At 51.9% G+C, this 27721-nt stretch overlaps 1 protein-coding gene and 1 long non-coding RNA gene across 4 annotated transcripts in view; one reads left to right on the forward strand and one right to left on the reverse strand.

Annotated features, from left to right (window-relative positions):
- The first annotated feature begins 11973 nt into the window (after positions 1–11973).
- On the forward strand, positions 11974–19458 carry LOC143682294 (uncharacterized). 3 transcript variants are annotated; one of them, XR_013175071.1, is made up of 5 exons: positions 11974–12077; positions 15244–15365; positions 15519–15668; positions 16608–16771; positions 19256–19458. It is a non-coding gene; the product is annotated as an uncharacterized LOC143682294 (long non-coding RNA). The 3 variants fall into 3 exon arrangements; XR_013175070.1 differs by having other exon boundaries at positions 15244–15668; XR_013175072.1 differs by lacking the exons at positions 16608–16771; positions 19256–19458 and adding an exon at positions 15949–16311 and having other exon boundaries at positions 15244–15668.
- The window catches only part of WSCD2 (WSC domain containing 2), a 53464-nt gene continuing 42165 nt past the window's right edge, over positions 16423–27721 (reverse strand). Inside the window, exons 7-8 of the mRNA XM_077159106.1 lie at positions 23821–24021; positions 16423–16884 (exon numbers count right to left, since the gene is read on the reverse strand). Of these exons, the coding sequence (XP_077015221.1) occupies positions 16532–16884; positions 23821–24021 (554 nt within the window). The 3' untranslated portion in view covers positions 16423–16531. The remainder of the gene's footprint in view (positions 16885–23820; positions 24022–27721) is intronic.

Below are 27721 nucleotides of genomic sequence, written 5' to 3' on the forward strand. Positions count from 1 at the left end.
GTGTGGTTGGTGGAAGTTAGTGTGCAACAAGTGCCTACTATGTGCCAGGTACTTTTCTGAAAACAGACCTCATTTCATGGAATCTTCCCCAAGCCTGGGGAGGGAGGCATGGCAACGCACGTTTTATAGAAGTGGAGACTCGGGTTTGTGTGTCTCTGCCCTTCTCTCCCCAACCCTCGGGAGGCTTGAGAGAAGCAGAGCTAAGCAAAGAGGCCACAGGATCTTTTCCCTCCCCAGCCAAATCCTGCCCCTCCCTCCACTACCCCCTTTCAGTTCTGCAATACCACCTTCAGGTTCCGGCAGCTGCATTTAATTGGATTTAACTTAATAATTTTATCGATGCCTTTTGGTTCAGGTCACGCAGAGGCCTCTGGGTAATTCGCACATCTTTAACAAACCAAATAAAGAGCTGATGTGCACAAACAAGTCCGTTTTAATTGGATTAAGGGGAGGCTGGGCTTGGGGGGGTGGGGTGCAAACCAGAGGAGCTAGAGGAAAAAGAATTCTTAGTGATGTCAAAGCTTCTGCCTCCTTGGACCTGCCGCCCCCCACACCCCACCCCTAACTCCCAGAGCATTTTGTACTTTGTACAGGGCACTGGTTTTTTTTTGGGAATTAATTACATGTTGTGATTTGTGTCTTTGTCTTATTTCACACGTGGAAGGGCAGCGTATTTACCCCTCCTGCTACACGCCCCCTTGACAAGTAGGTCAACCCACTCATGCGCGTTGGTCTCAGACTGAAAAATGTTCAAGCCCTGGCTCTGTCGACCTCACATGCCCAACTTGAGCAATTCAATCAGTCCGCTCAGCTCATTTCCCAGGCGAGAATGGTGATGACAGTGGTTCTTCTCCCGTAGGGTTGGTGTGAGAATTACCTGGACGCTTAGCAGGTTCACCAAAAAGGCGGCCAGGAAATAGCACGAGCCGGGTTTAGGGACCAGCTGGTGTCCCAGCCACGGACAGAGGCAGCTGCCCTGGAGTGTGGTAAGTGAAAGGTCACCTCGCCCAGCTGGGGCTGCAGGATGCCCTCCCAGGAGAGGGACGCTTCCCAAACTGTAAGGCGCCCGCGCAGCCCCTGGGAAGCTTGTTAAAATGCAGATTAGGACTCCACGGATCTGGGGTGGAGTCTGAGATACTGTAGTTTATCCAGATGCCAGGTGAGGCCAAGGGGGCTGGGGGTGGGGTGGGGGTGCGGGCCACACGTGACGTAGGAAGCGGTTAGAGGGGTGATTCAGACAAGACCCCAGGCCAGCCAGTCGGACTCCAAACCTGCGCTCTTAATTGCACTCTGTTTCCTCCAGAGTCCCCCAGGAAGGGGGGAACAGGTAGCCCCGGGGGTCTAGCCAGGGTGGGGTGTGGATATGGGGGTGAGGGAGCTGGTGGAAAGCGTTCGGGAAGCTCATCACCTGGGTGGGGAATTTTATTGACATTTCTTTATTTTATCTTAAACTCCCAGGTCTATTTTGCAGTTGACTCCACGCTATATTGAAGCTCATTTCTGCGTGTAAATAGCATTCTCCTCCCCGAATAGTCCTCTTTTTCTTCTATTTCCAGTAAATGCGATGCTCCAGGAAGCTGAGGCTTCCCACAGGGCTCCACCCTCTGGAATCACTGGGCAGGGCACCACGTGACAGGCTATTTGGGGGCTGGACTGTCCACCCCAGCCCCCCCACCCCAGCCTGGCCTGAATGCATTAACTTCTGAAAGTGTGTGCCCCGTGGCAGGGCACTGGGGGCTTTGTCTGCACACAAATTCCTGCCTCAGGAAGGACATTCTATAGGATAACTCCGTAGCTGCCTCCCATTGTCTTATCTCTAGAATGGCCTCAGCTTGGAAAACTTGGGTGTCTGAGCTCGGCTTCCTAATGCTCCCATCCTCCAGCAGAGGTGGCAGGCATGCAACAGAGGGGTCAAACCCAATTGTCCCGGGCACTTCCTGGGTTCTGACTGCACTGTATTTGCTGCCATCTCAGTGAGCAAAGCAAATTCGGATGACTGAGCCCAGAATCAGAGGAAGAAAGTTCTGCAAAGCCGCATGGTGAAATTCACAAGGGGAGGCGAAGGAATAGGGCATTTCTGCGGGCTTTGAGAATCTTCCCGATTTTAAACGGAAGCCTCATCTGAAGGAGGTGGCTTTTCCTATTTCAGTAGTTGGGCCACTTGAGCTCGGGGGCTCAGGACTTAGATGTATGTGGCAAAAGCACTGTGTTCTCAGATCCTCAGGCCATCGGGCTGTCGATAAAATACCTCTGTGATTACAAATATGCCTAGTAATCCTGAGGGTTCAGCTGGTAGCGTTCATATCTGTAAGTATATGAGACTGGAAGCATCACACCTAAAGGTTCATGGACCCCAATCCAAACTGCACTGTGTGTGGGGAGGGCTGACTTGTTAACTCAGAAACATGAGAGGATTGTTACACACCCATGCAATCAGCTGCATTAACAGTGGGACTTCAGTTACAGCTCTACTTATTCTGTTTCACATAAATTTCATCACGATAAAAGGAAAAACATAGAGACCGTTGGTGTAACTAGCAGAGGCTGGTCCTCTATTCCGCGTTTGCCTGCATGGGGCTTGGTTTACCATCCTGAGATCAATAACTTGTTTATTTGTGTGGCCGCCCACCATGGCTTTGGGCCATCGGTGTGCGTGTTTCTCACTCTTCTCCAGTTATTTGATTTTCTGGACAAGCTTGCATGTCCTCTCTTTCCTGGGTGCTGCTACCACTTGAAAATTTCATTCAAACAAAAGCCCGGTCAGACTATTCATGGAACGGTCAACCTCAACAAATTTGTATTGCTCTTTTTTTTTTTTTTTTTGGTTCAAGTCCTTCTTTCTTTTTTCTTTCACCTGGGTTAGAATTTCTGGGAGAGTTGGATGGGAGATCCTGAAGTTCCAAAAGGACCACTGGCGCCTCAGCATGGAATGTCAGTGGACACGATGTGGCCACTTGCGCAGCCATGGAGGACAGATCTGTTGCTTAATTTTCCTTTGTGTAGGGCACTGTGTCATTGTGGAAAAGTGATTAGGTCAGGTACAGCCACCACCTGATTGTATGTATATGTTTGTCAAAACTCATCAAATCACGCACCTGAAATTGGTGAATTTTGTTGTCTGCAAACTATGCTTCCAAAAAAACAAAGAAAATATTAAGTCCGTGGTAGAGGAAATACTAATATTGACAACGATCATAAATAATTGCCTTCCATGGATCAGGCACCCCACATATATTAGTCTCATTTTCTATACAAGGAAATTGACGCCCAGAGACATGACACAACGTGGCTAAGGTCACACAGCTGGGAAGTGGCAGAGCTGGGACGTGGGCCCGAAAAGGTGAAAGTAAAGCCCATGAGCTTCCCACGGGACTCCCCTGCAGGCCCCAAAACCAACCTACTGGCTTGGGATTTACATCAATCGCTGGGAAAGAGGCAAGGGTAACACCTGAGGGTCCCTGGTTTCTCTCTGGGAATTAGCTAACAATTACCAAACCTATGCATTTAATGAGGTGGAAAGCTACCTATGATAATAATAATTAGCACTTAACTGGGGCGCTTGTCAACATCAGCCTGCATTTGAGGCGAGTCTATTAATTAAATACTTTCTGCAGGCCTGGGAGGCTGGGTAGGGTGGCATGGCCAGCTTTCCAGGAAGGAAGGTGGGTCCTAAGTCAGCCTCCTGGAATCTCCGGTCAGAGCCGAGCGCTCTGGGTACATTTAGCTGGCCAGCAGGCAGGAAAAGGGCACTTGGTGGCCATCTGTCCTCTCAATCATGGTTTTGACAAAAGGGAAATTAGGTGTGAAATACCCTGGGCCCTGGGCAGGCCCCTCCGTGCTCCGGACCTTGGTTCTGCCACTGCATTGTGTGTGTGTGTTACCAGGCCCTGCCCACCCCCTGGTTTCCCCATTGCTCGGAGGCCCAGCAACCTCAGGGCAGTCCCCGTGCAGCCCCCTGGTTTTACAGAGGGGGAGAGAGAGGCCTGGAGAAGGAAATTGTTGTTCCATGCTGACAGAGGGTGGAATGAAGGGATTTAGGATGGAAGAGTTGCTGACAAAGCAACCACACCGAGGACCATTTCCGCCCTGCCCCTACTTCCCAGGCAGCCTGGATCTGAGGCAGGGTCTAGACAGCTTTGTGAGTTCTGCTGGACAAATAGAACTCAGCAGGGAGTGAGGGTGTGTTGCTGAGTCAACGTGTGAACCAACAGATTGCAAAGGAGTGGGCAAGGAGTGAAGGGATGAATGAAGAGGAGGCGAATGCATGAATGAATTGCTGAATGAGGGATACCAGAGAGGCTTCTAGCAGTTTCAGTTCTTGTTTATCAGCCAGCGTCCCAGTAGGAGAGAGATGACATACTCCGCTTAGGATAGTTAAAGGAGGGTTTCATGACAAAGAGATATTTACACCAGCATTGTCAGGATCAAGGGGGCTGTGGTAATTAGATTCAGTTGTCAACTTGGCCAGGTGAAGGCACCAAGTTCTGTTGCTGTGGTCATGAGCCAATGGTACGTGAACCTCATCTGTTGCTCATTGCATCTGCAGTCGGTTAGGAGGCGTGCCTGCTGCAATAAATGACGTTTGACTTAATTGGCTGGTGCTTAAATGAAAGAGTGCAATGTAGCACAGCCCAAGCAGGTCAGCAGACCTCATCTCAGCACTTGCAGCTCAGCCCAGGCCTTTGGAGATACAGAAAAAAGTCACCCCAGGGAAAGTTGTTGGAGCCCAGAGGTCTGGAGAGAAGGCCAGCAGAGATCACCCTGTACCTTCCCATGTAAACAAGAACCTCAGATGAAAGTTAGCTGCCTTCCCTCTGAAGAACTAACAAAATAAATCCCCTTTTATTAAAAGCCAACCCGTCTCTGGTGTGTTGCATTCCGGGAGCTAGCAAACTAGAACAGGGGCTGACAAGGAGGGTGAGGTGATGCCCAGGAGGCTGCTACCACCTCCGGGCCCAGAAAGAGGAGGAGGAATGGGCAGTTCTTGGAGCAGTGCCTTTATCCAGAGGGAGGGGCTGGGGAATAAAGGTTGTTCTCTCTCCCCTCCTGTCCCCTGGTGTCCTGTATGCTTTCTTCATTGGCTGAACCCTATGGAAGACAGAAAGAGGGGAGCAGCCCCCACAAGTCAGCCTGCTAGGCAGAGCTCAGGAGGAAGAGGAGGGTTGGATTTGGGGGGCAGGTGGACGTTCCCCAGCACCTCCAGGAAACTGACATCCACCTCTGATGCCCCCTCCCCATCCCTTCGAGGCACTTGCAGCAAATCCTAATGAGGCCTTCTTCCTAAAGCGCTCTGTCCCGCTTCCCCCCACCCATCGCCCCAACGCTGCAGGGCAGATTGTACGATTCAGAGGTGCGCCCCCGATCGCTCACATCTCACCTGCTCTTCTTACAATGCGACGTTAGGTAGGGTCTCTGCCCCCTCCCCTTACATCTGGGTGGACCTGTGACTTCTGAGGTGAGGCCATAAAAGGCCATGCAGCCTCCCCTTGGCTCTCTCCCTCCTGAGACACATGCCTTGTGAGCCCTGGCGGCCATATAAGAATTCCAGCCCTGATGCTTCCCTGCTGGAGAGACCACGTGGAGATAGAGATAGCCAAGGAGCCCCAGACATCCTGGCCCTCAGCTTTCAGCACCAAACATGCAAGGGAGTGAGCCTTCTGGAGATTCCAGCTAGCCTTCTGGTGGCCCCAGGCTGTCCCTGCCTAGACTGCAGCTTCATAAGCTGATAAAGGCATAAGCTCTGGAGTCAGGCTGCCAGGGTTTGACTCCTATTTCTGTCATCTATTCCTTTGGTGACTTGGGCAGGTGACTTCACCTCGCGGAGCCTCAGTTTCCCCAACTGTGCAATGCCATAAGGCTGCAGTGAGGCTTCATTTAGCTCATCCACAGAAAATGCTCAGGTTAGTGCCTGTACTGGTCAGCTCTTGATTCATGTCAGCTCTTCTTTATTCATAACGGCCACTGATTTTCCTCAAAGCAACATCCTCCTGTCATTTGGGCCCCACGGTCCCCTATAAAATAAAGGGTTTAAAGACAGTGATTTCCAAGATTCCTTTTGGCTTTGACTTCCTGGCTCTGGGAACATCTGGGCTGTGGCTGGTGTGCACCAATTGAAGCCAGGTTCACGTTCATTTCCTGTTAAGCATCTTTTGGCCCCTGGACCTCTCCGTTGCCAGGAAGTCTGGCTGCATCTTCTTTTTATTCTATTTTTAATATTTCTTTATTCATGTGTTAATACAAGTATGGATGTGTATTTGTTTATTTATTTTTTGCATGGGCAGGCACCGGGAATTGAACCCAGATCTCCGGCATGGCAGGCGAGAACTCTGCCACTGAACCACCGCGGTCCGTCCATCTGGCTGCATCTTGCGCGGCTTCTCGAGGCAACTCTCTGCCAGCGAGGTGGGAGCTGATGGACAGAGACACCCACCTGCTCCCAGCAGACGGTGCCAGGGGGTGGGCTGCATGCTTCCCAGGAGGTCCCGGGGAAAGCACAGCCTGTTGCCCAAAGCCAAGACTTTGATGATGTGCCTCACACTGGCTCTTTCTCCTTTTCCCCTCACTTTTCCTGCTCCCTGGGATTGCCTCTCAGTTAACCTACCTGCACACGAGTCCTTGCCTCAGGCTCTGCTGCCGACCCCAAGCAAAGACAGGCCACGTAACAGATTCCACAAAATCACGATTCACCCTGAAGATGCATGTCGGGGTTTGAGCAGCTGACTGTAGGAAGTGTAGCTATGCAGTTATGAGGTGGTGTTTTACCCAAACCACCAGAATGGATATGCCCACATAAGGTTGTCTGTCCTCTTCAAGGAATTCCTTGTGGCGGGTCTCCCACTTGCTCTGAAGTTGGTGACATTGTTGATAGAAGTTCACGAGTCCTTTTGGGCGTACCCTTCAGGTCTTGCCCACAGGCTTCATGGGGGAAATGGTGCCATGGCCACATTGCTGTGCTGTGTTTTCAGCTCACCCAGGCACCTCTTGACGTAATCATGTCCTTTGTCACTGGAGGTGGCCAGTAAAGGACACTTCTCTCCATTATTAACACATTGAATCTACAACAAAGGGCTCTCTCACTTGAGAAATCTTCTCTGATACCATTATTAATAATAGTAATAGTAATGATATACTATTTGCTTCTTCCCCATGCATATAGAGCATTGCACCTGGTGGACCAACTCCAGGAGCTACAGCCTATAATAACCTCCACCTTGGAGATGAGGAGTTAAGGGTCACAGATGCTTGGCAGCTGGTCCCAGCTCACACACTGGTGTCCAAGTGTAAGTCAGGTTCTCCAACTCCAGAGGAGCCCTGTGCCCCACTCTCTACTCTCCCCACTTCACAGAATGAATGAATGAATGAATGAATGAATGAGCAGCTTCCCTTTTATTGTACTGCATCAGGGTTTCTCACCTCCCCACTGCTGACATTCAGGCTGGATAATTGTTTGTGGTGGCGGCTGTCCTGTGCACTGCTGGGCGTTGGGCAGTGTCCTTGGCCTCTACCCACCAGATGCCAGTACCACTCACTCTTCCTAAGTTGTGAAGCCCCAAAACGTCACTGACAATTATTGCCACCCCCCAACCTGGGCTGGGGGTGGGGGTGGGGTGAGACAAAATCGCCCCTGGCCGAGAACCACTATATTAGAAATTGGGGTTTGACATTTGGTTTTCATCAAAGATTGGGTTCCACTGCCCTAATTTGGAAATCACTGGATTACATGATTTTTAATTTCCTAATTTAGGCCTGAAGGGGACTAAATGCTCCTGGAAACTATAAGCACAGTTCTGTGTGAATGTGTGCAAGTACATGTACATTTTTTTTCTGAGGGGAGAAACCAAGGTTTGCAACAGATTTTCAAGCTGGCTTGAGAATCCCCTTTATGCAATTCCTTCCTAGAATGATGTTCAGACTTAAGAAGTTTTAAGCCCCTCTTTCTCTTCTATTTTGTGCCCCCACCCACATTCAAAATTCCCTCCTCCAATGCCATAATGAAAGGGTTTCCAGTCATTCCTTCCTCCCCGGCAGTCTCACCTTGCCTCCATGGGCTGAGGGGCCGGAGATGGAAGTGGGGAAAAAAATTTCTATGGAACCACTGAGCTGTGGAATAAGAGAGTCGTGCTTGGCAGTTGCCATGGAAACCTATAAACCAACATTGCTGCGAAGAACCCAGAAGCAACCGCCCACCAGCCCCCCTGCTTGCTCCACTGGGGTGTCCTGGTTTCTACCCTCACTGAACCCCATGGGTCCTCAGCCCAAGGGGCCAACTTTTGTCATGATTTTTCTTCCTTCTCCCCCTTGCTGCAGTACTTTCTCCTGGCTGGATGTACCACCATCCCTAAACCCTTCCCTGATGCCCTATCATAGTCATTAGTTTCAGGTGTCAACTTGGCCAGGTGATGGTGCCCAGCTGTTCTGTTGCTGTGGACTTAAATCATCAGCATGTAACTCTCATCTTTGGCTGATTGCATCTGCAGCGGCTAAGGGGAGTGCCTTCTGCAATGAGTGATTTTTAATCTAATCAACTGGAGGCTTTAAAGGAAGAGTCAGAAGAGTGCTCAATACAGCTCAGTCACTCAGTACACCTCAGCTCAGTAACTCGGTATGCCTCGGCTCAGCGCTCAGAGCCAACACTGCTCAGACCCAGACATTTGGAGATACAGAGAGGAAATGCCCCAGGGAAAGCTGTTTGAACCCAGAAGCTGAGAGAGAGGGCCAGCAGACATCTCTGTGTGTCTTCCCATGTGACAGAGAAACCCAGATGAAAGCTGGCTGCCTTTCCTCCAAGGAACTGTAAATTTGTAACTGACTAAATCCCCTTTATCAAAACCTATCTATCTCTGGTATAAGGCATTCCGGCAGCCTTAGCAAACTAAAACACCCTGCCAGACCCACTTCTGGTCTTGGCTCTGATATAATTTCCCCCCTAAGATTCAGTGATTAACCAAATTAAAGTCCAGTTCTATCACTTTGCTGAGTGATGTTGACAAGGTACTTAATCTCTCTGAGCCTCAGTTTTCTTGACCTATAAAATGGGGGAATAAGAGTCTCTGCCTCCCAGGGTTCTGGCAATGATTCCGAGATGTTATGCGTATGATGCCCCTAGCACAGTGCCTGGCATATAATTAGTACTCCATAGATACAAGCGATTATCATCCCATGAGTGATTCCTCATTCCCCTTTCTTTTTGGCCATTTTCTGAGTAGGTGGGTCCTTCCATTCATTCACCCCAAAGCTTTTGAGAGCGAAGAGATTGGTGGATGATGTTAAATGTCACTTCTATGCTCCTTCTTTTATTAGCTGAACTTTGCTCACCACCTAGGCTTTGTCAGGCACTGTGTCAGGGAGAACATGGGAATCTAGAGATGAAGACATGGCTTCTGCCCTAATGGAGCTCTTACCTTGGTGGGAGAGAGAGACACACATATACCAGGTTACCAAAGTGATCAAAATAGATTCCCATATCCAGAGCTGTTATTGGGAAGGTGAGACGAGGAGGTGAACCCAGCCTTCACAGTCAGGGGAGGCTTCCTGGAAGAAGAAGTGTCCTAGCCAGGTCTTAAGGAGGGGATGATGCTAGCCAGGTCACTAAGACATTCTATCAGAGGGGAGAGTATGAATGAAGACATGGAAAAGACAAGCTATAACAAGATATGCATGCCTGTGTGCGGAGTGCTGGTAAATACTTTACAACCGGCAAGTATCCTGATTTGTAATATTTGCCAATTCCCGTGGTGTAAATACTCACACTATGGCCAATTTCAAGCTACCAATGTAACGTTACGGGACACGAATTTGGGAAGCGATGCAAACAAGCGATTTTGTGAGACAATACGAGTAGGCTGCAGCCCACCCTTGGCTCTGGGGATCCGGTTGGATTAAAAGCAATTCAATATAACTGGAGATAAAATTCAGGGCAGCTAAGGGACTCACTCAGGCTCCTGCCAGGCAATTTGTAGCTTATCTCTCAATATCCTTCAATACTCCTTGATTCACTTATTCAGAAACTCATCAAGCATTTCCTTAGCACCTATTATCCGTCAAGTGCTCTGCTAGTTCCAGTGATACATAGATCACACCGCATGAAAAGGCATGGCTGCATGGATGCTATCAACTCTCTTTTGTATTCTCCGGCTGCAGTGGTGCCAAGAACGGGGCCAGTAGTTACCAGCAAGTCCATTGTAAACACAACTTGGCCCCACAGTAAACCTGTGGGATCATTCCCTGGCATTCTCCTGCTATGCAGCCTCTTATTGCAGTGCTTCCCATACCTGGTTGAATATGAGAATCACTTGGGAAGCTTTTGAAAGTACAGACTGACTCCTGGGTCTCATCTTTTTGCAAAATCTGATGCAGAAGATACGGGCTAACTCTTGAGCATCTGTAATTTTGGAAGCCCCGGTTTACTTTGATAACAGTTAGCTGCCTAACTCAGGTCTCTGAAGAGGGTTTGGCCCCTGTGTCACCTTCCAGTGTCCTCTTCTCCCCTACCTCATCCCCCACTTGAGGACACGCACATGTCCGGGACCCACCAAGTCCTACCCTCTCTCACTCCTGGCTGATTGCTCCTTCCCTATAATTGTTTAGCAAATGACTCCAAAATACACAAAAATTATTTTGCTGTAACACATTCCATTCCATAATGGCTGTTCATTTCAATTAGCTGTCAGGGGCCTGAAATAGAGCCTCGTATCCCTCCAGATAAATCACCACCTTTGTTTGAAATTGGATTTAAGGCAGCCAGGGTGTGAGGGGTGGGGCGAGGGGATAAATATTGGATCGTTTCTTCCTGCTTGTTGTTCTGCCAGTTTGCTCTCATTTCCATGTTTCTCCCTCTGCACACTGGCAGACGGCACACTGTAAATTTGAGTGGAAACAGTAAATGTGCAAATGTGACAAATAAACATGTTGCTTTTGCGAGGACGGATATTATTATCATCCAGATTTACAGCTCTCCGTGCCGGCACGTTTTATGGCTTTTGGGGGGAAGTTGAAGATGGCTTCCACAATCACACGGATCAACTTTCTGTCCCCTGCCCCATCACTCCCTTGGAGTCATTTCAATATCAGCGTGGACAGAGGACCCAATTCGTCTCTCTGGAAGTGAGTGCATCTTGACAGGTGTTTGCTTTGCGGACAGTTATTTATAGCTGCAAAAGCTGTCATGCCATGGGACAAGTTTGTCTCCCCCCCTCCCTCTCCTAATTTCTCTAAAATTGAACATACGTTTGTTTCCACAGTGGGAAAAAGTGCCAAATCAATGATTTAAACGTCTCTCTCGCTCCCCACCTCTGTGCTCTCTCCATATCCCACCCTCTTCTGATTCTTCTATCTCCTGGACAGTCTTTGGATCATTCCCTTGTTTGAAGTCAAGTGCTGTCACCAACTTTTGGGTTGCCCCGAGCAAATCGCCACGTTCCTCTGAGTCTCTCACCACCACCCCCACCGCCCCCGGGTGTGCTTGTTTTCCCATCATCTTCGTTGCCAAAACGCAGGGAGAATTGAGAGATATTTCTGTCTGTTTCCACCTTCCCTCCACCATTCTTACGCCAAGGAGAGGGTGAACTCTTGGGGAAAGGAAGCGATGACAGCGTAAGGCATCTTTTCCTGGCTCACTTGCTCTCCACGCCCTGTTCTCCGTCTGTCAGAAGATGCCCAGTCCCTGGAACCCTATTCCTTGAAGCCACCTCCCCTCCCCATACCCAGAATTCACCCCAGTCTTTCCACTCCATCCTCCCCTCTGACCCTAAGCCCTTCCACATCTCACATCTCAGTGCCCCCAGATTGCCAGGCGCTGATGGTCCCTCGCCACAGCCTCCTCTCAGCAGGGTCCCTAGCGCTTTGGCTCCTAATGACTTCCCTTGTCTGCAGGGTGGACTCTCCCTCCCTCTTTCTCAGGACTTCCTGCAGTACCTGAGGGATGGGGCAGCAGCAGCGCCTGCCTGCAGATTCTGTTGCTAAGGGAACCACTTCCTTGGTTACCCGCCCGGGTAGCATTTGTCTCACTGTGTCTGGATCCCGCTGAGTCACCCCCACTCTCCAGGAAGACAATGAGGAGTCTGGAGAGGACGACAGGGGTAGGGTGGGGTGGGTGGGAGGGAGGGAGAAAGAGCAAAGCCAGAGATCTCGGAGCTCAACAGAGAGAGGTGGAGAAGGACTCACACAGACACAGAGAGATCAGGAATGGGAATAAACACAAAAGGAAGGAGAGAGAGAGAAGAAAGAGGTTGAATGAGCAGCAGGAGGAAATAAAAGAGACTTCAAAGAGGGAAGCTGAGAGTAGGAAGCAGTGCCAAGAAAAACATTGAGAAAGAGAGGGGGGATTGGGAGAGCAAAAAATAGTAAGGAGAGAAAGGGGGAAGGGAGCGGGACTGGGCCCGGCAGGGGGATGGGCCTCTACAGGAGCTCCCCATCCCCACCAGTCTTTGCCTCATCTTTCTCGCTCTCCTGCTTCATCCCTGGAGATGTACTGGCAGCTCTGCGGGTGCAGTCAGTATATACTGGGCCCGCTTGTTCTCCTCCAGCCCTGGAAGTGCAGAGGTGGGAGGCAATGGTAGGGGGAGAGTCCAGGTGTTCTGGCCTCCAACCCAGGTGTGTCTATGCATGGGGTCCACTGGGATCCCAGGCTTTCCTCCCTCCTCAGGTGCAAGGGCTCTGTCACTCTCTGTGTGTGGAAGGAACTTTACAGCCTGGCAGGGTGCAGGGGGCATTGGCCTCAGCTCTTTCACCTCTCTGCATGACGGGCTGGTCACTGTATTTCCTTGGTCCCCAGAGTTCATAATCTCTGCTCTACCCCCTCGTGGGATTGGTCAGCAGAGACCCAAGTCCTTTTCCTTGTTTGCCCCGACAATATCTCCCCAAAAGCTTTTAGATTACTTACAAGTACCTGCTCCGTATCTGGTAAAATGCGAATCTGCAGGAGCAAGGATTTTTGTTTGTTTTGTTTTGTTTTGTTTTTAATCCCCAGAACCTAGAGAAGTACCTGGGCCCCAGTAGGTGTTCAGTAAATATTTGTTGCGCGACTGAATGAGTGAATGCTGTCTCCCAGCTCTGAAATAGAAAGATTTGACTCAAGATGACTTACCAAGTATGATAAAAAGGGCAGGGAGTGGCCAAGAAAAGAAGTTACCAACTGCCTTGGTCCCTACCTCTGGCCTAGAGTGCTTTGGCCCCTCTCTCCCTGGGTGATCTGTAGGTGACGACATGGACACGGCGTAGAATCTGAAGGGCTGAGCAGGGGAATCCAGGCGAGTTTCGGGCTAGATGCTTCATGGCTTTTCTCACTCTGGCCAGGGAGGAGACGGTTAAATGGAGAACATTTGGAGAAGTGGAGGAAAACTGGCAAATTCGTTCAGGGCTTAGTCTAGGACCAGTGTCAGGGGTGGATGTGGGCACGGCGCAGAGCTCACAGTGAGACCAGGTTCAGGACTGAGCACCACCAAGGCCAGCACTCATTCAGGGCCAGGACTGGGGCTCAGCCTATGATCAGAACAGGGTTTGGTCTGCGATAGGGATGAGGGCTCAGCATGTGGCTGGGATCAGGGCTCACGGTGAGACCAGGACCCCAGATGTGTGTGTGACCAGAATCAGGGCTGCTGCCGAGGAAGACTTCTCCGTTTGCCGTTTGGGGCCCAGTGCCAGAGCTCAGCCTGTGACCTGGGCCAGGGCTCCGAACAACCAGGACTGGGGCTCAACCTGTGAAAGGGATTAGGGCTCAGTCTGCATTCAAGATCAGAGTTTAACTGTGACCCAGGATCAAGGCTCTGGTGTTGGGGCTCAGTCTGTCATCGGGATCAGGGCTTGGTTTGAGATTAGCGTCAGCACTCAGTCAGTCATGCCAGGATGGTTTCTGTGAGCCAACAGGAAGCCCCAGAGGAGAATATCCTTGCCCTGAGTCCTGGGATAAGTTCACTCTCCACTTTCTGAGCCCTTCCTTCCTCTTCCTCCTGCAGAGGCTCCAGGATAGGGGAGAAAGCCCACGCCTGCCTCCCAGATTCCCTAAGTACCCTTGTCCCAGTGGCTAGAAGCCACCTCCCCCTCATCCCTTTGCCTGCCCCACCTCTGTTCACTCCCCAGCCCCTCACTGTCCACCCAGCAGGATGTAATACCTTGCCCTTCCCTCTGGCTGGAAAACAGTCCCCGGGGCTCAGGCACCTCTCCATAGAGGCCCTTCCTCGGGGTAAGGGAGAGCACCCAGGGCCTTCCTTCAGGGGTACTTGGAGATTTGGAACCTGGGACCCACGTCCATCTACCAGGGAACAGAGGGCCCTGTTCTGTCTTCAGCCTGTACATCTGTGGCACAGACATCACATTCAGGAAATCTCTCTCTCTCATGCACACACACACAGAATCACACGGACAGACAGACATAAATGGGACACCACCCCTAGATAATCTCTTCCATACCCACGCAGGGACACTTGTGCAACACTCTACTAATCTCTTCCTACCACCATTCCACCCTCCCCCACCCGTTCACAGTCACCAAGGACAAAAGGTTCATGGAGAAGACATGCCCTCCACAGACACAGCTCCCCAGGCATGCGGGCCCCACACCAGCCATTTCCTCCGGCACATGGGCACCAGCCCACGTGCGGGAACCCATGTGCACACGCTAAAAAAAAAAATGCACCAATCATCACGCCGACTTGGGGGGTACAGTCTTTCATATCCCCCAAGGGAGCTGAGCACGGAGACAGTTTCACACTCAGAAGCACAAGAGCCGTGCGCAGACACACACACTCAAAGGCAGTCCCACTGCCCACCTCCTCCCGCTCCCACGTGCACACGCCCCAGAGAAACACCCCATTGTGTACTCGTGTGCACAACACTGCCACGCAGGACGATTATCAACAAAACTGGCATTTAATGATGGTGTGGACCTGAGAGTCCTCAGAGGCTCATGGCCCGAGGTGACCATCAGCAAAAGAAGTGGCCCAGGCGTAGGGCGCAAGGGTCCCAGAGAGCCCTGACCTCCCGGCGGGAGGGGTGGCCAAGCTCTCCACCACTTCGCTAGAGAAAGACTAGAAATTAGCCTGGGAGGAAAGAACCCAGGTACAAAATACATTCAGAGCCCCCCTGGCTGGACCCTGGGGTGGGGACCCAAACCCTCCAGGTGAAGGAGTCGGGAAGGGGAGCCCAGGTCCAATCCCTGTGCCCTTCTCTCTGCACGGCCAGGTGCCAAAAGTATTGGCCAAATTCCTCTTAAAAAAATATATCTCTTTACGCTAGCCTCCTCCACAGGCTCTTTGCTCTTTGGAAGCGAGCACATTCCTGAATCCCAAGGCTTCAGAGGGACTGCCTGGGAAGGCCACTCCGGAGAGAAGAGCAAAGAGGCTGTGACCTATGGCTTTTGCATCTATGCAGTAAGGGGAGTTAGTGTGGGCGCCGGGCTGGGGCTGGCTGTGAAGCCAAGGTGGGGGAGGAGCCTGGGAAATCCTTTGGTTTGGTGTCTCAGCAGCAGGACAGCAGCGTTTGTATGGGAATGACGAGCCATCCCATCCACCCCTCCCTTCTAGGGCAGCGGGGACAATGGACCACGGCCGAGGTGGAGCCGTTGGCCCGGGAGAGGGATGGGGTGTCCGTTGGGCGCGGCTCCACTCGCATGGAGCACTCGGCGTATCCCGCCTGGAGAGCAAAGGACCCACTTGCGGGGTCAGAAGGGCAGTGTAAGAGCAACACGTGGGGCCCCACGAGGGTGAGATGTGATACCGGGACTCTCCCTCTCACACAAATTCTGCACGTGACTTGTGACCATGCTGGGGTGCTGAGTGGCCTGTGGGTGCCTGAGAAACCTTAGAAGGGAGACGAAGGAACCCGAGGTCCCATCCTGGACCCAGAGGGGAAGAAAAGGGCGGGAGTCTAGCCCTGACCAGACAGTCTCTCGGAAGCAGCGTGACCTGGGGCAGGCTCACGGTTCCAGTGACCCCACGTGGCGGTCCCCCTTAGCCCACCGCAAGCACCACTGCCCCTCCGCCCTACCCGCAAGGCCAGACACCCGGGGCCAGGAAGGAACTTCCCAGCACTCTTGCTTCGACACTGAGCGTGGTCTGAGCGAAGCCTCCCTGCTAGTGCTTTCGGGTGTCCAAGCTGGGTTCGGCTGGGTGGAGGAGGGAAGGGGAAGCTGTGCAAGCTCAGTCCAGGGGGAGGAGCTTCTGGGTCCCTCTTACAGCAGCCGCTTTGGCAGCCACCTCAAGGTCCTCAACAACTGCCATTGGGCCCCCCGCTTGTCGCGTGGACACCAGGGAGCCCTTCCTCCTGCTGGGGGAACACGGATGGGCGAAAGAGGTGGGGGCCGGGACCCAGGGGACATACGAGTGTCCTCATGGCGACCGCGCGGCGCGGGGAGTGGTAGGGTGGGGGGGTGCCTGGACGATTTCTCCCCTGGAGCCCCCTTTGCCATGCAGGAAGCTCAGTGAACTGCGGCCAAGGCATGGTCCCCACACCAAAGAGAGGATTGAGGGGTGGGGCTCACCGAGGGGCCTCGAGCCCCCTGCTGGCTCCGGGCTCCCAGCCCCGCCCCGCCGAGCCCTCATCTCGGGCAGTAGTCGTCGGGGACTCCCGTGAGGTTCCTGCCTCTGAGCGCCGCGTCCACCGTCTTGATGTAGGCGGCGATGGTCCTCTGCATGTCCGCTGTGTACGGGTCGTACTCGAGCTTCCTGAGCCCTGAGCGCTTGAAGTTGCCGTCCTTCTGGCTCTCCACGCACAGCAGCCGGTCCTCCCTGACCGCCACGCCCAGCAGGCGCACCATGCGGCCCAGCTGGACAAACAGGTCCTGCTTCAGGTCCTCGAAGTGCACCACTAGCACCTTCTTGCCAAACTTCAGCCAGTCCAGCGTGTGGGTGGCCCACCAGGGGGCGTAGTTCCTCACGAACTCCGGCCACTCTGTGGAGAGAGGAGGGATGGGGGTCAGGGGAGGAGGGAGTTGGGGGAGGAGGGAGGAGGGGAGAAGGGAGGAGGGAGAGGAGGGAGGAGGGGAAGGAGGGAGCCGGAGGAGGAGGGAAGAGGTGGAAGAGGAAGGAGGAGGAGGGAGGAGGAGGAGGGAGGGGAAGGAGGGAGCTGGGGGAGGAGTGAGGAGGGGGAGGAGGGAGGAGGGAGAAGGGAGTTAGGGAGGAGGGAGGACTTGGGAGAAGGGAGTCGGGGGGAGGAGAGAGTCAGGGGAGGAGGGAGCCCGGAGGATGAGGGACTCAGGGGAGAGGAGGGGGTCAAGGGGGAGGAGGGAATTGGGAGGATGAAGTTGGGCGGAACAGGGGAAGGAGTCAGGGAGAGGAGGGAGTCAGAGGGGAGGATCCTCTTAAATCCCTAGACTCACTGGATTTTTCCCACTTCAATTCTTCTGACTTAGCCCCTTCCTTCTCTTTGGGAATAAGAATAACACTGTTTAGCTGAAGGGATACAGACTGTGCAACAGGACTAGATACAAAAACTCAAAAATGGGCAGCACAATAATACCTAATTGTAAAGTAATCATGTTAAAACACTGAATGAAGCTGCATCTGAGCTATAGGTTTTTTTTTTTACTATTATTATTACTTTTATTTTTTTTCTCTATATTAACATTCTATATCTTTTTCTGTTGTGTTGCTAGTTCTTCTAAACCAATGCAAATGTACTAATAAACGATCATGCATCTATGTGATGATGTTAAGAATTACTGATTGCATATGTAGAATGGAATGATTTATAAATGTTGTGTTAATTTCTTTTTTTTCTTTGTTTTATCCCCATTTAACAAGCAGGGAAACTGAAGCACAGAGAGGTTAAGTAATTTGCTCAGGCCACACAGCTAAAAAGTGGCAGAGCCAGGATTTGAACCCAGACAATCTGATTTCAAAGTTCAAGTTTTTAAGCACCAAGCTATCACGCCTCTCTGGGTAGTACTAGCATCTACTCGGATGATAATAATAGGGTCACTGTGCAGAAGAAATGGAAAAAGTCTATGAAGTTCTTGACCATGGGTTCCGTCCCCAGTAGGTGCATTCTGTACAGTACAGTGCTGGCTGTCATTGTTTCTGTCACTATTCTGTTCTCAGGTCAGGTACCACCTCCCCTGACTTCCCAGGCGCAGGCAGGTACCTCCTTTGGCTGCACAGCTGCCTCTGCTGCCTTCTCACTCCACCACAGCAGAAGTCACACCAGGCTGCCCCCTCCACTTAGGGACCTGCCTCCCCAACAGACTGGTGTGCCTTAGGGCAGGGTTCGAGCAGGATTATTTATAGTGTCATCTTTTTATTTCTTTATTAAAGAAGTTGGGAGTTTACAGAACAGTCATGCACAAAATATAGGATCTCCACATACCACCCTATTATTAACACTTAGCATTGGGGCGGAACATTTGTCAAAATGCTCAACAATTGATGAAAGCACATTTTATAGTTGTCTGTGGGCTAACTTAGGGATCATTGTTTGCATAATGTACTTCTATGGCATGGTGTCATCTTTACAGATTTGTTTCTGCCTTTCTTACTTTTTATTGAAGGCTCATATACCATTTATATTTGCTGTTTGTCTATTACCTTGTCATGGAAAAAGGATGGATTGTCACTAAGTCAGGAGGATGTGACGGGGATTGTCTGGCTTGGAAGACAGGCTGCATGGAACATGGGGGAATCCCTTTGGGGAGCCCTGGAGGGGGTCCTCAAAGAAAGAGGCAGCCAGCCCCTGGACCTGCTGAAACTATGATTGACGGAGAAGCTGGGAATCATGGAGTAGACTGTGAACAGAGAAGGGGGACTGCAGCAGGAGTTCTGAGAGTCACAATGACAAGTGGCTCAGAAACCTAGAACTCAGACCCTTTGCTTCTCAGCGGGCAATACACCCAGCAGCCTTTAGAGGGGACATCAAGGAGGGATTTGTTTATTGGACCAGAGCCAGTGAGTCCCCTAAGCTATGTTGGGAGGCCCAGTTGATTCTTACTAACTAAATCCTAGTCCTCTGAACGGTGATGTGTATCCATTAAACTCATTTAATCCTAAAAGTTATCTTGAAAGAAAAAGGATTATTATTCATGCATCACCAATGAAGAAACTGAGGCTCAGAGAGGTGAAGTGACTTGCCCAAGGTCACACAGCCAGGAAGCACCATCTACGTCAGACCTGCCTGATTCCAAAGGCCTCAGTCTTTCCAAGGCACCAGCATGCTCCTCCCCTCTTTCTCCCACTGCACCCAGCAGGGGTTCAATAAATGGTTGTTGAACTAAATTGAAATTCCCAACCGCCAAATTGCGATGTGATAAAGGGCTCCTCTTTCTTTGCAGAATATAACACAATCTGTGGTGCAAGCTCCTGCTTCTCACTCTCCCTCGGAACACCAGGGCTGCTTGGAACATATTTATGCTGGTGACAAGGATATTTTTTTATTCTTAAAATAGATTATATACGCTGTATCTGGCTAATTGGGCTCGTACTGTTATAATGGGTTAAGACCAGATGTATCTGAGTGATTAAAACATTTCTGGCACGTGTATGGCCTGCTTCATGCTTTCGGAATTCCCCATTCCGGAGTCACCTCGCAGTGTCCTGGGGAGGCAGGACAAGGGCTGGAGAAGCCGCAATGGGTGATGTGCCTGCTCAGCCAGCCACGCACAGATCGGGGCTTCCAGGCTTAGCACTCTCGACCATCTCAAGCGGTTGCTGAAGTTGGGTGGCACGGTGGCCCTCGAGGAAGAGGAAAGGCCGGTCTGCATGGCGGTGGGAGTCCCCCAGGTAGTGCCAGGTCTCCTACCCATGGATACAGTTGGGACGGCAGCTGATTTGCAACCTGGCTGGTTGCAAACCTCCCTGGGGAAACCAGGCTCTTTCTCGTGAGGAGGGGGATAGGACCGTGGGTGGCCTGAGCACCTGTGTCAGGTGTGTGTGTGGGGGGGGGGCGGGACACATCATGTGCATTATTTCATTCTGGGATCATAGGAATCAGTAGCCCCATTTTTCATGGGGAAGATGAGGCTTAGAAGCATAAAATTGGTCCAAAGCTGGGGACATCTGAGACAGGATTTGAACCTGCATCTATTCCACACTGAGCTTGTCTCCCCTCCCACTGTCATTCTAGCAAACCCTTGAGGAGTCTCTGATCTCAACTGCTCCAGCACTCTTTCTGCTCCAGGTCCCAGGGAGCTTCATTCCCGTCTACTTCCTGCTCACGTAGCCTTCAGGCCGTGGGCTATTTTGGAGTCGAACTGCCAGGGATCGAAACTCAGCTCCTCTCCATATGAGCGAGATGACCTTGCACAGGTGACTCGATGTGCTCGAGTAACTGCCTGTCTGCAGAACGTGACCTTGCTAATAAGACCTACCTCCTTAGGGAGGCTGGGCAGACTGAATGAAATGAGTTGCAAAGACCCTGGTTCAGTGGCTGGCACATAGGAGGAGCTCAATAAACATTGGCTACTGTTCTGATCATTCTGGAGGTTGTTGGCTCCTCAGCATCTTCTGAGACAGCCCCACATGTCCTGTCATTTGGGTCAGAGCTTCCCTCCAAAGCCTCCTTTGATGTTTCAGCAGCAGGTGCTTGCCCCTCCCCCCTCCTCACCCCTGGCAAAGCTTCCTTGCAGTGAGGCTCCTAAGTTAGTGCATTAAAAAGAAGAAGAATGCAAATTAAAAACAAAAGCCTGCAATTAGCACCAGATTCCTGGTAATTGATCGCTGCCTTCAAATTGGGTAATAAAGGCACGAGGAGTGATGGAACGTCTGTAATGAGGGCTGGTTCCGCCGGAACTGTCACACCTGTGTACCTGGCAAGGCACGGACCCCCCCGGGCTGCGTTCTACCTTCTTGGGGACGGGCCTGATTAATAGCTTAACTGTACTTAATTCTCCACGGAATCATTAAACACAGTATCTGTTTCATTAAACAGATCCAGGACAATTCACCTTGTGTAATCATATCACATAAAACTTTGCTTTGGAACCACTCCAGGGAGATTGTAAAATTAATGTCACGGAACCAAAAGGGGGGTTTGCAGGAGCCTCTGCCCAGCTATATTTGGGAAGGGGACAAGGGCAGGTTGGGGTGGCCATGCCCCACGACTGGGTGACCCCCTCCTTTTGTGGGGATGACACTCGTGTTGGAGGCTCTTTGCGTTCTAAAGCAGCGGTTCTCAAACTCTCAAGTGCACACAAAGTACTTTTGCACACAAAGTAGCAAAATCTTGCTAAAATGCAGATTCTGATTTAGTTAAGACTGAGTTAGGGACGGAGCCAGGCTTTTCTGATAAAACTCCCAGGTGTGCAATATTTCTAGACATGACACTTTTGAGTAGCAAGCATTTCAAGCAGTGGTTCTTAAGCTTGAATGTGCATTGCAACCCCTGGAGGGCTTGTTAAAACACAGGTTGCCCAATCACATTCGCAGAGTAGAAGATTCCGCGGGTCTGGGACAGGGCCTGAGAATCTGCACTGTAAGCAGCTCCCCAGGTGCTGATGATGCTACTGGTTCACAGACCCTAAAGCAAGGGTCTCTAATTCAGATGCCTACGGGGGCCCGATAGTTCATGCAAATGAGAGAAATGGGCTGGGTGGGGACTGTGGGGGGCTGGGTTCCTTGGGCCAAGGCTCTCAGCCAGAGCCTCCTTGAAGACCTGGGCCAGGCCTGGGAGGAGGCAGAGGGAAAAGGCCCCTTCCCCATCCTAGATCAAGGTGAGGGCCCCAGAACCCAAAATGAAATGAGAATGCCAGAACCACCCCTTTCCCACAATCGCTTGGTTCAGCCTGTCCTGATTCCTCCCTTAGCATCAGTTTGAAAGCTCCTGGCTCTTGAATCAGGACAAAAAGGCGAGGTGGCTGCTAGGAATCAGGACAACTGTCTGAACCTGCAGGTGAGGAGAACCTGTGAATGCGCCAGAAGGGTGGCGACCCCACAGCCCCAGGTTCAGAGTGAACACCTGGGGCTTTAGGCAAGCAACTTGCCCCTTCCTGGGATGGTTTTCTCATCTGTGAAATGGAATGTTCCTGATGATTATAGCAGCCTTTCTTTCTTCCTCGGGTTACTGGAAAGTTGAAATGAGATCGTGCCTGCTAAGTGCCTGGTCAGTGTGGACTTCCAAGGGTCATCCCCTCTCTTCCTTTTCACTCGGGGTGGCAGGATGCCTGGGAGGTAGGGGACTAGGGCCCATGTGATCTTTGCAGGTCTCTGCCTCCCTCTGGGCCTCAGTTTCCCCATTAGTAAAACGGAATAAATCCGTCATTCTCAGCCCTGTCTGCACCTTGGAAGCAGCTGGGGGGCTTCAAAAAAATACCAATGCCCAGGCCCTCCAGAAAAGAGGAACGGGCAGTGGGATTTTGTCCATGCTTCTCTGGGGATTCTCGTGTGTCGCCAGGGCCGATGACTGCTCAGATGATCTCCCAAGACAAATGGATTTTCTGCTTCCTGGAAGGCGACTGCCATTTGCACCTAGAGATTTCTCAGCCTGGCCCTGACTAATGCTCATTTTGGATTGTTCTATGAATAAACAATGCAGAGGCTTCTTTACTCCTGGGAACAAATGAAATAAATGTCACCACCTGTCCAAGCTTCCATCCCCTCTACAGGGGTGGGGGGTTGGGGGAGGTGAGGGAGAGGGAGGGACAGACAAGCCCCCTCTTGAATGAAGTGGGAACCCAGGGCCTCAGCCGGTCAGGCAAGCCCAAGTGTTCCCGTCAATGGCATCAGTGTCGAGGTCACATTGTCCTCGCCCTGGTTGGGTCCTCTCTGGGGAGGGGCAGGAGCAGTTGGGAGTGAAGGGGGGTGGAGGGGCAGGTAAGCACCTCCCGGTCTCAGGTGGGGCAGCCCGGAGGCTGGATGAGGTGGGGACGTGGGGGCGTCTACTGCCTGCCGGGGCTCCGGGCTGGGCGGTTTGGAGCCCCTGATGGACGCCCCCTCATCTAACCCACCATCATAGCGCAGCGCTTAAGGACATGCCCTCAGGAGCAAGATTCTTTGGGTTCAGACCCCAGCTCCACCAGTTAGCGGAGGTGCTCTGGGGCCTGGGTTGGGCCATCTGCCGAGGGCAGATGGGGGTGTAAGAACTGAACCCTGTTGAAATGCTCAGTAGCTGTGACCCTCTATATGGTAATGGAGAGCATCATGGGGTCCATATGGGTTTTTTATTTTTTTATTTTTGTGCATGGGCAGGCACTGGGAATCGAACCCGGGTCTCCAGCAGGGAAGGCGAGAACTCTGCCCCTGAGCCACCGTCGCACCATATGGGGTTTTGAGACTCAGAGACATTCAGGAAGATTAAGCAGCCCTCACCCCTGACTTGAGAGTTCTGGCTATTACCCCGGGGCTGCCTTTGGTTGCAGAAACGTGACAGCCTCACACAGCCCTCTGTAATACTGAAATTATCAGCGTGAAGGCTGAGACCTCATCATCTGAATGAAGTCGGGGGGTGCTTGGGCGCCAAAGCTTTACTTCCCAGCTGTGTGACCGAGGGCAAGTCACTTGACCTCTCTGAGCGCCCCACCCCAGAGCTGTTGAGAGCGTTCACCGAAACCACGCTCTGGGTGGGAGCTCTTAGGACTGCATGGGTGACCTCGTGGTCACACAGCCAGTCAGCCCCTGCCCCGGGGATGGACCCAGGGCTCCCAGGACAGGGCTCCTTCACCCGATTCCCGGACAGCTCAGAGATCAAGCCCAGCTGACGGCGCTGTTGGAGGCGTGGTGGGTGGGGGGAAGTGTGCCTGCTCTGCCTCGCCGAGGTGTGGGGTGCAGCCCTCAGATGGCACGGCTGCCCGCCCTGGCCCCCCCCTGTCCCGAGGCCCCGCCCAAGGGCCCCGCCCCTGGTCCCCTGCCCCGAAGCCCCGCCCCTGGCCCCCCGCCCTGGGTCCCCTCCCGGCCCGCGCGGTACCTTTGCCCTTCCAGTGCGCGTTGGCGGCGAAGCCGATGTGCCCGCCGTACTTGCGGTTGAACTCGGCCATGAGGGCCTTGTAGGGGTTCCGGATGAGCAGGATGGCGGCGTCGAAGGCCTCGATCTCCTTCTGGCCGCTCTCGTGCGTCTTGATGCAGATGGTCCGCCCGCTGCGCCAGTGGTCTCGCTCACCTTTGAACCCTTCCCCACCCCCGTCCCCAGCCAGAGGTGAGGGCACGTGGCGGGTGGGCTGGGGGAGGCCAGAAGTCCACCCCACCCCGCTTCTGGACCACCCCAGGAATCCTCATTCATTCATTCATTCATTCATTCACTCGCGTATTTATTGAACGCATACTGTGCGCCCAGCACTGTGTTGGGAGCAGCAGAGAAAATGATTTGCCAGAACATCCCTGGGTCTCACTGTCTTTTGGAAGCAGATTGTCCAGAATAATGACACAAGTAAATATAAAAGCACCGCCAGGGGTTAGTGCTACAAAAGAGGAGTGTTAGAGCTCAGAAATGTGAGCCCGGCCCAGCGGCGGCGTGTAGGAGGATTCTTTTTGGGTGGCGTGTATACCTCCTGCCCCCTCGGTGTGGGGCTTGGCCTGCAACTCGCTCTGGCCCAAGACTCGCTGCTTTTACCTCTGCCACCACCAGGACAAGGACATGCCCTGGGAAGGCATTCATTTCCGGGGGTGGAAAGACCTTGGAACAGACACGGACCCAATCTGCAGCCTGCGGCCAGCCCAGCCAAGATCACTGGCCACTGACAAGTTGGGTGGAAGGATGAGGAGGAATTCACTAGCCCAAGAGAGGAGGGAGGGGAGGGTCAGGTGCCAGCCTCCCACGGTAATGAAGAAATGGGCACAGATGATGGAGAGCAGAAAGAGAGAGGGGAGTACGAGGCTGGAGAGGCCTGTGGGGTCGTGCTGCAGCTTTCAGCACTAGACCAAAAAGATCAGGCAACCCTGAAAAGGGTTTAAGCAAAAGGAAGGAGGGAAATGATCAGGTTTTCGTTTCAAAGGCTGAGGAGGTGAGAGGAGTTCTGTACAGCTGGAGAATGATGGAGTAAGAGGTGTCCACAGTACTGGCTCTGTGCTGGGTACTGGTCTGAGCCCCTGACATATCTTAGGCAATTCAACCCTTGCAGCAATGCTGTGAGGGATTTCATAGATGAGGAAACTGAGGCACAGAGCGATCGAATAACTCACCCAAGGTACAGAGTTAGGGTGCGGCAGAGCTGAGATTCAAACCCAAACTCTCCAGGCTCCTAAGAGTGTTTTCAACCCTCCATGCCTCCCCCCATCACGAGAGCTCAGGCATTTGGACACTATCTTGAAGACCCAGTAGAGACATCATTGTATTAGGCCTTTAAGATGCTGGGTTTCCAACTCATTGAGTAACCCTGGATGTCATGTCAACTCTCTGAGCCTCAGTTTCCTCACCTTTAAAATGGGACCATGCAGCTTCTCTCCCTCAGGGCTGTTGTGAGAAATCAATGAGGCAATCAGATGTCAATAAATGGCAGCTAACACAGAATGGAAAAGACCCAGGGTGAAATCTTGGGCTGAGAAGCCACCTGCCTCATCTAGCCTTGGAATATAGTTTCTTCCTTCCTGGCCCTCTCACAAAGACTCCTAATGCTTTGTGCCTCTGGCTTCTAAGGGGGCTGAAGGTACAGGAAGGCAAGGTTCCTACCCCTGTTTCTGAAGACAGAGGTCTAGAGAGGTGCAGTCCCCTCCCAGGGCCACATGGCAGAAGAATCAGGAATGAAGTGTGATTGTTTTGAGTCAGATCCCATCCTGGGACTTGCTAAGTCAAGTTTCCTGTGATGGGACCAGCCTTGCAGATTAGCACTGGCCCATGCCCATGAGAAAATCGCAACCGCTAGCCTTTGAAGCCAGAGCGCTGTGGGAAACACTGCCTCCTGAGGGCAGTGAGGACTGGGGTATGAAGGCTGGCGAGAGCGCTGGGGCCATGCGCGTTGGTTCATAAGGCATCACGGGGGACAAGCTCATGTCCCAAAGCACGGCATTCCATTCGTAGAGCTCTTCACAACATGGAAAAAGGATGTTTCTGTCTACGATTTCATTTTCCTTTACCAACATCCATTTCACCACGAGCACAGCAGGGGGTGTGCAAGACCCCACAGAGATTCTCAGAGAGGAAAGATAAACGGTCAGAGACATGGCAGAGTTGTCGAACTACGTTAAATCAGCGCTGCGCGTTTTGAGACCTAAATCATGTTTCTCTTCCTTCTCTGATGATGTTGACCTAGAGCAGTTTACATCAAGATAATAAATTAAGCAATAATAATGTCAAAACTATGAACACTCGGAAAGAGCTGCTCCAGACTCCAGAGTGGGACGACCCTTGCTTTTTTCTTAAGAGTTAGTCTGTAAGGAGCACTGCAAATGCGTGAAGGTGGGGACAATTCTGTTTGGTGGAGTATCTCCCAGAGAGGAAAGAATTCTGTCTGGAAAGAAGCCTTTGGCAAAGCACATGGGAGGTTTGCATGGGGCACAACCAGTGGTTGTTCAGCTGTCCTCTAAGATGGCCTGCTTGGGTCCAGGATGCAAGCTTGGGCCAGAGCAGAATTGCTGAACGGCACTACCAGGGAGACTTCTTTCCTGCCCTCCTCCCACCCAGCACCTCCATTGTAGAAATGGGGAATATTTAAGTCACGTCACTTTGAGGGTGCACCTAAATGTCCACTTATCTAGCATACCCACGTGTCCCCCAAACTCCAAGGGGCTGGACAATCATCCCAGGATTTGGAGAAACAACCCTGTGGGTTCAGGACCAAAACAGAGAACAAAATGCAATTTTCCCTTCTCTCCCCTGACCCCCAAATATCACAGCTGCCTATGCATTTTGCAGTTAGGGAAATCAAGGCACAGAGAAGGGAAACGGCAGAGAACATTTCTTAATGCTCTGGTCTTTATGGATGGAAGACACTCCCGGCTTCTAGTATGGACACTGCCAGAAACAAGGGGATTTGTTCTGAGGATGAGGTAATCCTCAGCATTTCCTGCTCGGTCTCAGCTGGGCTGAAAGGCTGCCTCGTCAGGCCCCGACCCACATGTGGGTCTCAGCAGCAGCATGGATGAACCCTGCCTGACTCTGGCAGATGCCATCCTGCCCCCTCTCCTCCCTCAGAGGCCACAGGGCTGGGGGGACCCTGAGGTGGGGAGAGGGACAGAGAGAAGGGAGAGATGAAGCCAAGAGAAAAAGGGAGAGGGACAGGAGGAGATGGAGGGGAAGGATAGAGAAGCAGACAGATATCTAAAAAAAAAAAATGCTAGTACTGAGAGAAAGGGAAGGGGGATGGAGGAAAGACAAACAGATACAGAAATAAAAGAGGACAACAGAATAAAAGAAGGGGAAAGAGACACAAAGAGAGCCAGCACAAAGACACAGATGGAGAGAAACAGAGAAAGGCAGAAGTACATAGGACAGCACAGAGGGATGCAGAGAAAGACAGAGGTGGGCACAGACAGACAGGGCAAGACAGACAGACAGACTGAAAGTCTCAGATAGGTAGATGGACAGACACAGAAAACCATGCTTCGGGAAAGGTCAGCCTCACTGGGTAGGGGAAAGAGAAGACAGAAGTAAAGTGGGCCACTGATTCTGGGAGGGAAGGGGTCCATTCATTCATCATTCATTCATTTTTACTCAACAACCTTGGTAGGGCTGGTCCTTAGCTGGGTGCCCAGGACACAGACAAAGGGAGACAAGGTTGCAAAGAAAGTGGAGGAAGGCAAGAGAAAGTCAGGCAGTTCATCAACCTGCATCTTAGAGAGGAGGAAACCGAGGTCTCCAGAGGGCGGAGAATGCATCCAGTTATCCAGCAAATCAGTAGCAGAGGCAGAAAGCACCCCAGGGCTTAGGCAAGTCA

This window comes from Tamandua tetradactyla, chromosome 5, assembly GCF_023851605.1.
Source record: "Tamandua tetradactyla isolate mTamTet1 chromosome 5, mTamTet1.pri, whole genome shotgun sequence".
Taxonomy (NCBI): Eukaryota; Metazoa; Chordata; class Mammalia; order Pilosa; family Myrmecophagidae; genus Tamandua; species Tamandua tetradactyla.